Source organism: Mauremys reevesii, linkage group 4 (genome assembly GCF_016161935.1).
Source record: "Mauremys reevesii isolate NIE-2019 linkage group 4, ASM1616193v1, whole genome shotgun sequence".
Lineage (NCBI taxonomy): Eukaryota > Metazoa > Chordata > Testudines > Geoemydidae > Mauremys > Mauremys reevesii.
Window position 1 is genome coordinate 46,243,231 of NC_052626.1, and position 14,957 is coordinate 46,258,187.

At 41.8% G+C, this 14,957-nt stretch overlaps 1 protein-coding gene across 15 annotated transcripts in view; it reads right to left on the reverse strand.

Annotated features, from left to right (window-relative positions):
- Positions 1-14,957, reverse strand: part of LOC120404270 (protein only RNase P catalytic subunit) — a 76,948-nt gene that overhangs the window by 61,374 nt on the left and 617 nt on the right. For 4 of the 15 annotated variants that reach the window (XM_039536476.1, XM_039536471.1, XM_039536470.1 and 1 more), the window contains exons 2-4: positions 12,296-13,693; positions 10,266-10,313; positions 5,647-5,779 (exon numbers count right to left, since the gene is read on the reverse strand). In XM_039536476.1, coding sequence (XP_039392410.1) covers positions 5,647-5,779; positions 10,266-10,313; positions 12,296-13,296 — 1,182 coding nt within the window. In that variant the 5' untranslated portion in view covers positions 13,297-13,693. Of the gene's footprint in view, positions 1-5,646; positions 5,780-7,641; positions 7,817-9,378; positions 9,438-10,265; positions 10,314-10,475; positions 10,741-12,295; positions 13,694-13,840; positions 13,858-14,678; positions 14,919-14,957 lie in introns of those variants that run through there. The other 11 variants (XM_039536480.1, XM_039536469.1, XM_039536477.1 and 8 more) reach the window with 9 other exon arrangements.

Consider the following 14,957-nt stretch of genomic DNA (forward strand, 5'->3'; position numbering starts at 1 on the left):
ATCCTGCTCTCCAAAGTACTTACAACCCCTTTCAACTTGGTATCATCTGCAAATTTTATAAGCATACTCTCCACTCCATTATCCAAATCATTAATGAAAATATTGAATAGAACCGGATCCAGGACTGACCATGTGGGATACCACTGGATACGCCCGCCCAGTTTGACAGTGAACCATTGATAAATACTCTGAGTATAGTCTTTCAACCAGTTGTGCACCCATGTCATAGTAAATACATCACGACCACATTTCCATAGTTTGCTTATGGGAATCTAGTGTGAAACTATCAAAAACCTTACTAAAAATCAAGATATATCATGTCTTCTGCTTCCCCCTATTCACTATGCCAGTAACCCTGTCAAAGAAGGGAATTAGGTTGGTTTGGCATGATTTTTTCTTGACAAATCCACACTGGCTATTTCTTATAATTGTATTATCCTCTAGGTGCTTACAAATTGATTAAGTTTGATTGTTCCAGTATCTTTCCATCATGTGAAAACTAAAGTTACTATGTAATATGCAGGCCAACTTATTAAGTGGAGTTACCCATTGGAAACACATTACACAAAAGGTTCAGGGTCTGAACTAGGTGCCAGTAGGTTTAATGGTGGAATTAAGAAAATATTGTCATTAACCTATAAAGTTCTAAATTGTTCGGTAACTGGATGATAATCAGGAGGATGTGATTTTTAAGGGTCCAACCTCTCACAACCTGCTAGAGCAAGAAGTGCTTTGTCAGAGCTATCACAAACAAGTTTCCTGAAAAGTTTTTCAAGCTCTGGTTATTGACCAGTAATTGGAAAGAAGATAGTATGAACTCTGATTTTGATCATAAAAAGAAAGAAAAAAGAGCACACTAAGCTATTGCAGAGCATAACACACTCATTTGGCTAAAAAAACCCTGCAGGGCCATACCGAGCTATTACTATAGTTTCAAATTCAGTCAATAATTTCATACTTATGGCAACTAATACGAATAATAGGGTTGCATGTGTTAACTGTATAACAACTCAAATGACAGATAAGCATGCCCGGTTACTCAGAGTGTTAACATTTCTAATATGAACTACAAGGTGAACTGAACTGTACAGCACACACACCAGCACCACTGAGGTCAATCATCTTTCATATAAACTTTATTGCAGTAGGTTTCATAGCTTAAATAAATAGGATTACAGAGGAATAATAGAAAAGGAATATATCAAAATATATAGATAAGACCAAAAACAGCAGTAACAATACTTGGCCCTGATATAGCTCTTTTCCACCATAGATCTCTGAGTGCTTTATAAAAATGAATAGGTGTCATTATGCCCATCAGACAGATGGGAAAAACTGAGGCACGGAAAGATAAGTGGACTTCTCCAAGATCACAAAAAGTTAATAGCAGAACCAGAAACAAAACCGAGTTTTTCTGCCTCCCAGGCCTGTGCTCTATTGTCTGAGATTCATAATAAGACAGTAAGTCACTGAGGTGGTGTGATACAGGATTGCAGTTCAATATGTCTTGACAATTAAAAAAGGAGGGAGTATTTGCACCAGTAATACCAGGATTGGGAGAAGGTCAGAGAAGAGCAGTAGTGGATGAGCAAAGGGTACAAACAGCAAACCAGAGTGTATTTAACAAGCAAGGGCTATTTTCACTATACCAACACTTGTACTCAATACTTAAAGCCAGTAGACTATTTTTTTAAACTGAGAATATAGTCTCTAATTCTTTCTCCACAATGATGTATGCACTGTCTCTAAAGACTCAGTTCAATGTGGTATAGATGCTTTGTAAGTAGTCCTAAAGTGGCATGTTACTTTGCGGGACTAGGGGAAGATACAGAAGATGATTATAACTGCAGGGAAGATGACAAATGCATTCACAGTGAATTCTAGATTGAAGTCAGTATGAAGTAAGAAGTGCCCGACCTTAAGCAGGGATAAGCCATGCCAACAACTGCAGCGGACTCTAGTGCAAAACAAACAGACTAAAAATAAACCCAACAGTCTTTCCATTTCCTCCCTTGCCTATCAATCCTCTCACCCATCACTAGCAACTAGGGACACACAAAGAGTCTCTGGTTCCTTAGAGGGCAACAGTTTCAGGGAGAACTAGGCAAAGAACCACATATAGGTGGCCCAAACCTCCCCCAAACAGAGGAAAATTCTGGAAATTCTGCATGGTCTGATTTCCCCTCCTCTCCACAAAGGAGGAAGCAGATGGGACAGCTATGCAGCCTAAGCTTCCAAATGAGAGCTAGTAGTGGACCAACCCACCCAAAAATGGCCACAAAAAGTTGTACGAGTGCACACACAGACATGTATGACATGAATGTTGTGTTCGAGGGATAGTGAGAATTAGGATTTAGACACATCAAGATTTTAAGTGTCAGGATATGTCTGGATTTTGACCAGGGCCTACTCAGACTACAGTAATGAAAAGATGATCAACCTGCAATTCTCTGTGGTATTCCCTCTATTAGCCAATTGTAAGAACAACTGGCAGGCCTTCACCACTATAGAAAATTCGATGGAACAGATTTTCAACTAGCAGACAACAGATTAAGATAATACTAACACAACAATGGTTGCCAATGCAGATTATAGTACTGGTATCGGGGCTAGTTCAAGCAAATCTGAGGCCTAGCACACTATTCAATTAGGTCCCCCACTGCTAGAGGGTAGTTCAATGTGTGACCTGCTTTCCCTGTCCTACATACTCCAAATGGTTCTGCCAGCCAGTGGGTAATGGAAATAGGCAATATGGCCCTAACTGCCGTGCATTCATGGAGAACAAGTGGAAGAAGGTTTCCAACTAAACCAAACTAGAGGCTGAACTGTGATAATAGAATCAGAGAGTTAGAAAAGGGTCATCTAGTCTAACCCTCAACAATTTTTGATTCCCCATTTCCCAGGCCTGCATAGGGATATTCTTCCTCCCAAGGAATAGCACTGGGCCCCATCAGTAGTTCCACTAACTCCAGTGGGAACACTCAGGATGTACGGTACTATTGATGTACCCTGGTTAAGGGGACAAGGGAGACCCTGATTCCTCACAGGCCTCAAACTGGGACTCAAAGGATATGAGCTGTACACTAGAGCTGCAAGGTATAATTTCCTGCTCCAACAGACATACCTGTGCTAGTTCTGATTGGGCTATTGTGCTAAAAATACAAGCGTAGCCACTGCAGCATGAGTGGCAGGATGGGCTAGCTCCATGAGTACATACCTATGATCTCAGATGGGATCATACTCAGGAGGGCCAGCCCATCACTCTGCTGCAGCTATACTTCTGGTTTTATCGGGCTAGCTGGGTACGTTTACTCAAGCTGAAAATTGCATTTCCCAGCTCAAACGTAAACATACCCAAACAAACATCATAAATTAGCTTAACTAGTTAAGGAATCAGAGAAATATAAACCCATTACTTTACCAGGATTTCTCTGCGGAACTCTAAAAAATAGATAGTATTACTCGTGTTACCATGCAACAAGTTCTTGCCAATTCTTGTTTAAATTTTAATACTATGGAGCAGTAGTAGCCAATCGACAATATTAATGATGCTGCTACATTTTTTTTTAAAGCTGATTCTGCAGCCCCTGTAAAATTCACAAAAGAAGTCAGATCAGCTTGAAAACTGGGAGGATAAATCTGGAGCCAGGATAAATTTTGTGGGAAAAATATGAAGATACTTGAACAATGGGGTTCAGAGACTTAGGGTACCCTAAAATTAGGTGTTTGAAAAGTTACAAACGTCTAATGCTTTTTCTGTACATAACTAGGAAAGAAACAGTGAGTAAGGTAATCATGAAACTTGTATAGCTAGAGTCTTCTTGTTGATATCTAGTGCATGGTATCATCAGAGGTCTAAAATCTAAATACGAGAGGTTATCAGACCTTCTTTTTGGCACTATGAAGTGGAATGACAGAAAGCTAGTAATCTATATGCTGCTGGCACAGAGCACAAGCTTCCTAGCTGAGCTGTTAACTGTACTTCCAGCTTCACCTTGACCCATACAACAAGAGGCTAGGTGAGTTCAGGAGGAAGAGAGGGAGAGAACTGAGAGCTGAACTGTAACAGGTGTGTAGATAACAGCTCAGCTCCTCTTGCAGCTGCCCTAAACCCTGTATGCTAGCAAGAGCTAATTCTGCTCCCTCCATCCTCTTGGGGGCAGAAAAACAGGGGTGGGGGACTCGTCCCTGAGACCAATACAAGAGATGAAGAATCAGCCCAGCTCTTTATATGGCTTCTCTATCCAATAAACCATCAGTTGAACAGCAGCAGTGGAAGTGCCAATCCGACAAGTATATTGTGGGGAATCAGGATCCCTCCCCTGACTTTTCTGATGTTGTGTGTGTACAGTGGGGAAGCAAGGTTTTGGGGTGGGGCCAGGAGAGACAGCAGGAATGAAGTAGAAAGTAGAGACAGGGATAGCCCTCCAGTGATGGGCCCCGTAATGCCTCACTCTCCTGGGTTTGGTGGGGCTTCTTCACCTGCAGGAGTGCTAGAGAGCTGGAGCTGCTGTACTCCCTAAAGGTCATCAGAGCTATCTGCTACAGAGGCTGGAGCTGAACTCTGGCACCACCAGCAGCAAAGCCCAGCATTCTCATAATGGTTTGATCTTGTTACTATTAAAAAAAACAAAATTTCTCAGATGTGGCACTGGCTCCATCTAGTGGTCTTTTATCTTTCAACACCATTAAGTACCCAGGCTGCTCGTTTGTTAAAGTCAACACATGATGAGGAGTAAGGACTGCCAAAGCAACGCAAAAAAACAAAACATAAGAAGAGCATTTGACCATGATTTCAAATTGTACCATTTCTATCTCATGTGTATGCAGTGATCCCTGTTCAAAGCTAGATGTTCCCACTGCAGATATCATATTACCATAGCCCATGTACATTTAGGACTGTGGGGTTAGTGTTAATTTTTTGTGAATTTTGACAGGTAATACTGATGTTTATTTTCAAAGATTTTTCCTAGTTTTGACTTAAACTATTGCGCTGTTGAAAAACCCAGCATTCAAGATTTAATAAATATAAGCTTCAGAAATGAAACAATATTTAATGAGACAGAAGAGACTTCCAGGTTTGTTTGTTTTTAAACTTTTCTCCAGTGAAAATTTCAGTTATGAATCATGGAATATTTCCATTACTTTTTGGATGGGGAAGAAATTGACATTTATTAACATTTACTACTTAAAATGTAATCCTTCTAGTCCAGGTATCCTCTCCTAGAATGACCAACTAGAAAGATGTGAAAAATTATGAGGGTGAAGGGAGGAATGGAGAGTTCAGCACTTGGATTCATTTTATTAAATAGTGGAGAAAATGTAGACAGATTATTAAAATATTTTTGAGTTTCTTACTGATTAAGACAAAAATTAAAGAGATACTGAAGGAACTGAAGGACAAAACCATGATAAAGTGAGGTTAAGAATAAATTGATATGATTATAAGTAGAATGTCAAAATGAATTCTTGAATACATTTTACTATAAATCAGCGAAAATCTATAGTGTTAGCATGACACAACTTTTTAAAAAATCCTTAATATAAAATTAAGTGTTGAAAAAATTATTAGGGGGTCTTAGACCTATTAAGCATTAGTCACTTATGACTCTCCAGTCAATAAACCTGAAGGCCCTTGAAACCTACCTGAGGAGTCGTCTTCCTGAATGCATCAGTTCCCTGGATCACATCTTTTATTATTTTTTCCTTGAGTGCATTGTACTCTTCTTGGCTCAGATGAATAGCTTCCAGGTTTTGGTTACAAACTGGACATTTTCCGCTGTAACAGTAATAAAACCACAAAGTATGCATGTGAATAAGAATAGTAAAAGAGCCATATGTTAAAATTCACTTCCATTTACTAAATGATTATGCATGCCTCTTTCTGTGCAAATAAAAAATAAGTCATCAGAAAATGACTTGTGCCCAGTTTGGGCCAGATCCAAAACCTATGGAAATCAATGGAAATGCTCCAACTGACTTCAATGGGTTCTGGATCAGATCCTTGGGGCCATTTAGGGGTCAACTTCTGTGTTCAATTACAAGCACTACCACAAACTTCCGGCGTGACCTTGGAAAATACATTTAGTCTCTCTCTATCTCAGTTACCCCATCTGTAAAATAGTACTTCTCTGCCTCATAGGTGTGTTGCAAAGATAAAATACATTAAAAACTCAGATGATCAGATACTACAGAGGGGACCACAGAAATAGCCTCAAATTGACTAAAGCATTGACAGAGCTATCAGAACCTTTCCATGTTGACTCCCCTCTGACATAGTCTTTCCCCACTGCTGGAACTTTTAACTGTGCACAGGGGCAGTGAGTTATATGGGCCCGTGGTACCCGTGCTCCAACAAATTCAGGACCCAGGGGACTGGCTCCATCAATATTTGGGGCCAGGTCTCTCCCCCAGCCCCACCTGCTGCCGCGCATGCCTCCCCCGGCCCCGCCTGCCACCCCCATGTGCCTCTCCCAGAGTGTCCCACAGCCCCTCCTGCCAACCCCGTGAGCCTCCCTCCGTGGCTGCCCTGCCGCTCTGTGCAGCGCTCCCTCGCCGGCCGCTGCCGGCTACAAAAGGGAGCAGCACCAGCAGCAGGCTGAGGTGGTGGCACAGCCGCTGAATGCGGAACGAGGCGGGGAGGAAGCACATATGTGATGGGAGCCCTCTCCTCCCAGCACCCACCACAGGGGAGGCGAGGGGGCTTCCTGGACCTGAGGGGGCCCAGCCCCTAGGAGCACGTGCCGGGTGAGTGTGCCACTGGGGAGAAGAGGGGGCCCCCTCCCCTGAAGCTCTCTGCTGCCAGTGAAGAGAGGGCTGGGGGGACCGTAGAATCCTCCTCTCTGGCCCCAGCCCCGGGGCAGCCTCCCTGCATCCCGGAGTTTTCATCCCCACTCACACCACAGAGCCCGCACCCCCAGCCAGAGCCCTCACGCCCCCGCACCTCAACGCTCTGCCCTAACCCTGAGCCCCTCCCACACACCCGAGCCTTTCAAACTAAACATACCCAGTTCCTTCAGCCTTTGCTCATATGGCTTGCATTCCATCCCTTTAATGATCTTTGTCGTTCATCTCTGTATCCTTTCCAGTTTCTCCACATCCTTTCTATACATACCATACTTGGGAAAAAATATTTTAAAATCCTCCAAGCCCATGTACAAGGACACCCTGGATCTCAAGTTCATTTGCCCAACTAAAACGTGATTGCCCCAATTTCTTTGAGGTCAGAATGAGGTTTTTGTTGATGTTTTCTAATTAAGTTGTGTTGCATATCCCTGCCTCAAAGACAAGCTAATGATCTAACACTCTTAAAAATCCTGCGTGAACCACCTAACGTATATGTCTGATTGTAGATGAAAATTACAATCAATTCCAACCTTAGCTTTTTTGGGTAAAAAGTGGCAGTGGATAAAGAAACAAAGGATCAGCTATTTTGCTTAATTCCCCTTGTAGTGTTGCTTGGCCAGGTAGGCACATGAGGAACTAAGCTAATCATGTCTGAGCTCTCCCTGAAAACTGAGGGCTTTTACAAAAAATATGAGGTATCAGACCTGTTTTCATCCTCATCCTCAGATTGCACATGCCAACCACTGTCTCCAGGATTTTTAAGTGCAAGTCAGCAGGTTGTCCAGTAGGACTTACATAAACAAAATGTCATTTATCCTGAAGAGTTCTTTGGTGGTTCCAGGCTGCCAGACAAAAGGATTTTTCCTTGCATCCTCCCACTTAGGTCTTTTCATAGATGCAAAGTAGAATGTTGATGTTTCACAATGCTCTGTTTGGAGACTTACATTCATCCAGCTGTGTATGCTTTGAACTGAAGGAGGGAACATTCTTTTTTACATCAATCAATTTGTGAAGTTCTGAAATGCATAAACCTAGAACACTGCCATAGATTTTGAGCTTTAAATGTTAAGCAGTAAGTTATTCTCCTCTGATTTTTGCACAGAGAAAAGTGAAGAGTCAGTATACTTCTTACTCAACACAACTATAAATACCTAATTGGCACAACAACCAGACTTCTGGTCTATATCAAAACACAGACCATAAGCAAAAAATATTCCAAGATTGCATAAATTATCATGTGGACAGTGTATTTGCTGACTTAACACACTAACAATGTGCAACTTTTAGTATATTCCACATGCTCAACCCACTGGTTGCGATCACAGGCCTAAGCCACACATTTGTATTAATCAGAAATCTGGCTATTTAAATAATCCTAAACTCCTGATAAATAATTCTAAGTACAACAGGCAGAAATTAGAATAACATTGTTAAAACTCCACAATTTAAGAGCTCACAAGAAAGACCCCAAAAATTATTGAGACTCCACCAAAATTATTAAGCTTAACATTTACAGAATTTATGTTACAGCTGGCATATTTAAACCTTGAATCTTTCGCCAGTATCACTTTATATTAGTTAGAAAGATCTAATTGTAGAATAAAGTCACATGTTATGCTTTGTTTAACAAATTCATACCATTGTTTCCCATGAGCCAAAGCCTGCTGAGTGTCCTCAACTTTCATTTAATGTCAATGGGAATTAAAGGCTCTCAGCATCTTTCACAATTGGGTTCTTGTATTGAATTTCTCTTCAAAAACCTACCTTAAAATTACATTTCAAATTTTGTAATCTCGGATAGCTCTTATTATGCATACATGCCGCAAAATTCTCAGCAATCACCCAAGAGCCACAGTAAAGGTGGGGGGGGGGGGGCTTTCTTAAGCGGTCAGAAAAGCAGCCAGCAATACTGAGAAGTGTATTATAAAGACAGAGAAGTTGTGGCTCATTTCAGAGTGGGTGTTCCAAGAGCACCATAACCAACCAAACCACCTATGAGGTAAGTTTCAGTGACTATTCAGAGTAATGTTGTTTTTCGCACACAGTTGGATGCAGGTTCCTGAAGAATAAAAATACCATACATTCCCCTCAGGAATAAAAGCTGATCACACTTCTATGTGGTTTAGGAAAGACCACCATTCCCTGACAGCTAGGTGCACTGTTCAATTATTTTTCTGGAGTGGTGGGGATAATGCCAGATTTAACAAGCTGATGTTTGGATCCAGCATACCAATTGTCATGTGGAATCCCTAAGTAGAAGAGAATTAGAGCTTTCCATAACTGACCCTGGGAAGTCGAACAGCCTTTCTAACTCTCAAAATAAAATTAATAGTCGGAAGAGTCTAAGTCTGAAGCTCCTGATTATCAGGACTAGAAGAACCTACAAGCTCCAGGAAGCTAGAGGAGGAAGAAAACAAGCAGCCTGTATGCTGCAAATCAGATTTTACAGCAGCCCACTCCTGCTCCCACAGCAGTCAATGTTTACTCTCCCCCTCCCCAACTTCAGTAGCAGCAGATGCAATACACACTTACATTTAAGAAAAGCTAAAAGAAATTTTAAAGAGTCAGCACCTGTACACTCTATTTTTATTACAAACCCTAAGGAGCATGTAACTCAAAAACATTCTTATCTTTTACACATTTCCAATTGCCAATACACATGAGACACAAATCTGGCCTTCAAATTAGATTGACAATATGTAAGACGAATTCACAAAGTTACAAATATTTGTAAATTATATTTTGTAGAAATGTGTATCTAAATTGTCCATGAAGGAAAATACTTTGCAATTCCTTGATTTTGTCCATACCGCAAATTAACATTTTTTTGGCGCAAACCTCTGTGGTAGGGCCAGGTTCTGAGCAATTACATAGGGACAGTTTACTTTAACCAAAGTAATAATCTTGGCAAGGGTCTCTGGCTCCTAACCACCTCCCATACAGGTTTACAGTCAATAAACAAACAAACAGCCCTACAAACAGAGCAGCTCATTTCCTTCCCACAACAAAACAGCTTTCTCCTCTTGCTACAGGTGTATCCCAGACCCTTTTTAAGATGCAGGGCCTAATTAGCCCCCAGCTGAGAGCAACCCCTAGACCTGTCTTTGAACCCTGCCTGAAAGTTAACTCAAAATAAATAAACCCATCACCAGACACATACACTGTCAGGCTCAGAGTCTTCCTAAGGGCACTGTTAGGGCGGGATTACAGATCCATGGCACCACCTCAGGGGTTTGAGAAGTCCTGTACACCCACCAAAAAGTGGGTGTTAGAAATTATGATCAAAGAATTTATTTCAATAAGAAATTTGAAATAACATAACAGAAATAGTCCTTTTACTTGTTTTACCAAAGTAAAGTTCATGGCAAAAAAACCAACAACATTATTTATCAAGTTTTTACATAAAATATTGTATTTACCTATTTTTAATGGTAGTTAAGTGTCCTTCCCATTTCTCTCCTGGAATGCTAAAAACAAAAATATATATAATATAAATAATGTTAGACTTCTGTGTCATCATTTTTGAACTACAGTACAGCCAAAAGATTTTTTTTCTGGTCTGCATCTAGAAATAAAAATAATAACCTTTTACACTAAAGAGAAATTATATGAAGTTTCATCCGTTATACCTGCTTATGTGCAACACCCCGCATATGACTACTTAAGCATTTATCCACAGTGGAACAGGCTTTGGGCCAGACAGAGAAAGAACAACTCTGCAGTCCAGTGGCTAAGGCATACCCCCCAGTCCCCAGGAGGTGGAAGATTTTGGTCCAGTCCCTCTGCTCCAATCACTCGTTCATGATTTATCTACAGTGGAACAGCTTCAACAGGAGAGTGTGAGTTAGCTCAGCATCAGAACACCCGATAGCTCAGGGGTTACAGCACTCTCCTGAGAAGCAGATCTGTTGTTCAAATCCTTTCTTCCCCTCTGCCAGAGAGAGGGGACTTGAACTGGGTCTTCCATATCCCAGGCAAGTGTGCTAACCACTGGAATAAAAATTATAAAGTGGGCATGGGAACCAGCGCCACTTCCTCTGGCCAGTTTGCATGTAGTGAGACAGGTACTTAACTCATTCCAACAAAAAATGAGGCACCTAAACCCACTAACTCCAGGCAGCTGGTTCCCATCTGTGCATCACTAAGCAGATATAGACACCTCCATGCAGCCCAGATTTAAGAACCTATCTCTGAGAAAGGAGTGGGGTTTAGCACACACCCCTGTCATGAGCATCTCCAATTGGCTAACCAAGGGCTTGTCTACACTGGCGCTTTACAGCGCTGCAACTTTCTCACTCAGGGGTGTGAAAAAACACACCGCTGAGTGCAGCGCTGGGAGCTACACCGCTCATGGAGGTGGGTTTTTTAGAGCGCTTTAACATTGCCAGTGTAGATTAGCCCTCCATCCAGCGCTGGCTTTTGTGGATTGCACTTCTTATGTGACCGTCTCTCCCTATTCATTGTACAGGGAGCCTAGGCAAATAACTAAGCTTTGTGGATCACCATGTTGTTCCTGTGCCTAGACATTAGGCACGGTGACACTCAACATTACAAGGCCTAAATCTCTTTATGGATCCCACAAAAAGTCACTGCAACTTGACACTGCAATGCTTGCATTGTGACCTTTTGACACTGCATCATCGCAGTACCAACACACACATCACTACATTGCATTGGCCACAATGATATATGACGTTCTTTAACTGTCTTGAAAGATAAGGGAAAACAGGAAACCCTATTACCCTTCCTCCCACCAACTCAACTCTACATGAGCAGGCTTTCCCCCTGACCAAAATATGATGATGTTGTCCTCTTTTATTCCCACTAATATGATTTTTTTTTAAATTACAGTTCTATGCTAAGAAGCGATTATGTAAAAACAGCATTTTCTTATTCAACAAATCTCATTCTTGTGTGTACTGTAATATCTGCTGACTTCAGTGGCTTCTACTGAAGTTACTCTGGTTACCCTCTGAGTCAACACATATTAGAAGGAGCCAGAATTTTTTTTCCATAGCATTTGCTATTTTCTTGTACCACAGAGGGAAACTGTCTCAATTTTGTACAATTTACCATTTCTGTCCCCTAGTATATCAGAGGAAATTCCGACATTCATCAACATTCAGTATTTGCTATCAAACATAACAAACCAAGGATGAGAACCACTGAAGACAAAAATTCTGAGATGTGGGACTCATCAGAATATGCTACACCTATACGAAAAATGCAAAATGAAAAGGTAAAAATTGTGATAGGAAATTCAGACCTGGCAAAACTTTCTACTTACAGTAGAAATAAAGAGATTATGGCAGTGCTTTTTTAAAAAAAGGAAAAGCAACATAAAATGATAAAAGGTTTCAGAGATTTACACTGGCCTTTGGACTACGATCTTAATGGATCACAGAGTCAATTCCCATTAACCAGTAACTGCTTTTGAAACAATATTTACCTTTCAAACCATAACTTTATGCTCTGCATAAGAGCTTCTCCAGGATATAGTTGATTTTCTCTCAGATACAAGAGGATTCCTAAGAGTTCACTTTTTAACTGATCGTCCTTCATGCATTTGCCAGTATCAAAAAAGACCTGCAGCGTATCCAAGTTTGGTATCAAATCCTTAGCCAGCATTTCATGATACAGTTCACACGCCAAGTTTATTTCTTGGTTATTGAGGGCCCCTTTGATACAATCTCCATAGTTCCCTTTTGATGGGGTCATGACTTTTTTTATCTCTTGCAGTAGCAACAAGGCCTCTCTCCACCGATTGGAACCACTCAGACCTTTGATTAGAAGGCCGTAAGCCCCAGTTTCTAAAGTCTTAAATCTGACTTTCATTATATCATAGACATCATAAACTTCTGCCATCTGCTCTTGCCGGACACACAGAGCCAGGTACTTGACCAATAAATTATAACGGATGTCACCTTTTCTCATTGCCACCATAGACAGCAAAGACTTGGCCACATCTATAGAGCTGTTGCATTTGATCATTTGCTCTAGCATTACATCTTCAAACTTGCTAATTCCCTTAAATTCTCCCCTCAGCTCTTCCCATTCCGCCACACTCAAAGGTTTTTCTGGGGGCCGGATACCATTCTTTTTAGATATCATGAGCAGTTCCTCTTGCTTCTTTGATCTCCTCTTGGCAGCTCCAGCAGAGAACAGGGAAAAAGGATAAGGAGAAGAGGTGTGTCCTCTGGCCCTGCCTTCCTTTTCCTCTCCATCTCTACCTTTAGATCTGGTCTTAGTAGACAGCATATGAGTTGCTTTGGGATCCACTGGTATTGCAGATTGAGAAGTGGTAGTAAAAGGGAAACATTTAACATGTTTCCTGTTCGGGAGATGGAGGATGACAGCAAACAGCTGTTGGCGCCTTGGAACAGGCCAAAACATGGGGTATTTCCCCAAAGTCTGCAAACCTGAGAAGCTAGTGGGACGGAAGAAAGCCATGATGAGAAGAATGCATATACTGGGAACACTCTCCAAGAGAGATCTAGTGAGAAGTGAAGTTTGTGAGGAAGTTTATAGTAAAAGTCTTAAGGGGTGTCAAGCTATGAAAATTTTTGAATAAAGGTCACAAGGGAGCTTTTAAGACTCTCATTAAAACAAAAATAGCAAACTCCTTCATCACCAAAAGAAGAAATATTTCAAACTATTAGTACAAAGGGTGAGGGGGCATCTCCCCAGGAAAGAGGCTTGGCGGTTCTGTACTTTATTGTGCCCAACCTCTGAGGCTGTTTAAGGTTTATCATAAATATATGCTATAAAAATGGGGAGAAGTTATGTGAATTTCCTAAGAACTAAGAGTTGTTCTGCTGCTTTCATCCAAATCAGGTTAGGAAATTACCTACAGAAAACAGACCACAAACAATACACAATTAGTACTTACATCTCCAGAATAGTAACTTCAACATTACAATTCAGTTTACATTTTTACAACCAAAAAAGTGACCTACCTAACCTATCTTAGATCTGGAACCCAAAATTTGCTCACCTAAAAGCCAGTGATAAACTGCCAATATTTTAACATGAGACTTCTACCAAAGCTCCCTTATCACTTATAGCTTGTGATAAACATCCGGGAAGGCAGGCATTCACATGCTGCAAACAAATAGGACTATTAATTTTTCTCACCATTTAAACAAAACCTGCTTTCCCAGTGATAACCATAGCTCAGGAGGGAGACAACACCATTTTGCAAGCAAGTTTTTAATATGGGCACCTCCCAATAAGCTATGGTTTCCTAAAAAGAACACAAAGGATAGTAATAGCTGGGATCCAGCCAGTGTAACCATAAGAGAAGGGGTGTGTTTGCCAGAAGCTGGGAATGGGCAACAGGGGATAGATCACTTGATGAATACCTGTACTGTTCATTCCCTCAGAAGCACCTGGCATTGGCCACTGTTGGAAGATAGGATACTGGGCTAGACAGACCATTGGTTTAACCCAATACAGCCGTTCTTATGTTATGTTCTTATGTATTCAGAGGAGGCAGAAAGGATCCTTGTGAGAGGACCTTTGTTGCCAGCTCTTGCGATCAAAAATCACAAGTTTCACAGTATTTGGTGTATTTCTTAAAGCCCCCACTGCTGAAGGGGTATAATTAGGCAAAAGATTCAGCGTTCACTTTTAAATAAAAGTTTCTAGCCAGCACGATTATAGAGCCTATCTGGAAAACGTGACGCCTGGGCACCAGAAGACAAACAATCACAGGTATAACTAACTCCAGCAGCTCTTCACGTTTTCTATCTCACGGTTTCTGGGCCTGACTAGTGATGTCTGAGTGCTTGGGCCTATGGCAATAGTGCAACGTCCACGTCCTCTCCGCAGACCTGGGAGAGACTCGCTGCCAGTCGGCACGTGCCCCCCGGGCCGCTCAGAGACGCTGCGATGAGCTGCGGGGCTAAGACCCCGCCGCACAAGCTGGGCCGGCTCATTCACAGCCGGAGCACAGGCAGGGGCCTCCTTTGGACTCAGGGGGAGCCCGTTGGAACCACCAGCGCCTGGCAGCGGGCGGCCGGAGTCGCGGGGACGAGGCGAGGGTTCGCGGCAGCGCACACCTCACGTGCCCCCGCCCCGGTGACTACTGCCCGCACGCTGAAAACTACAGC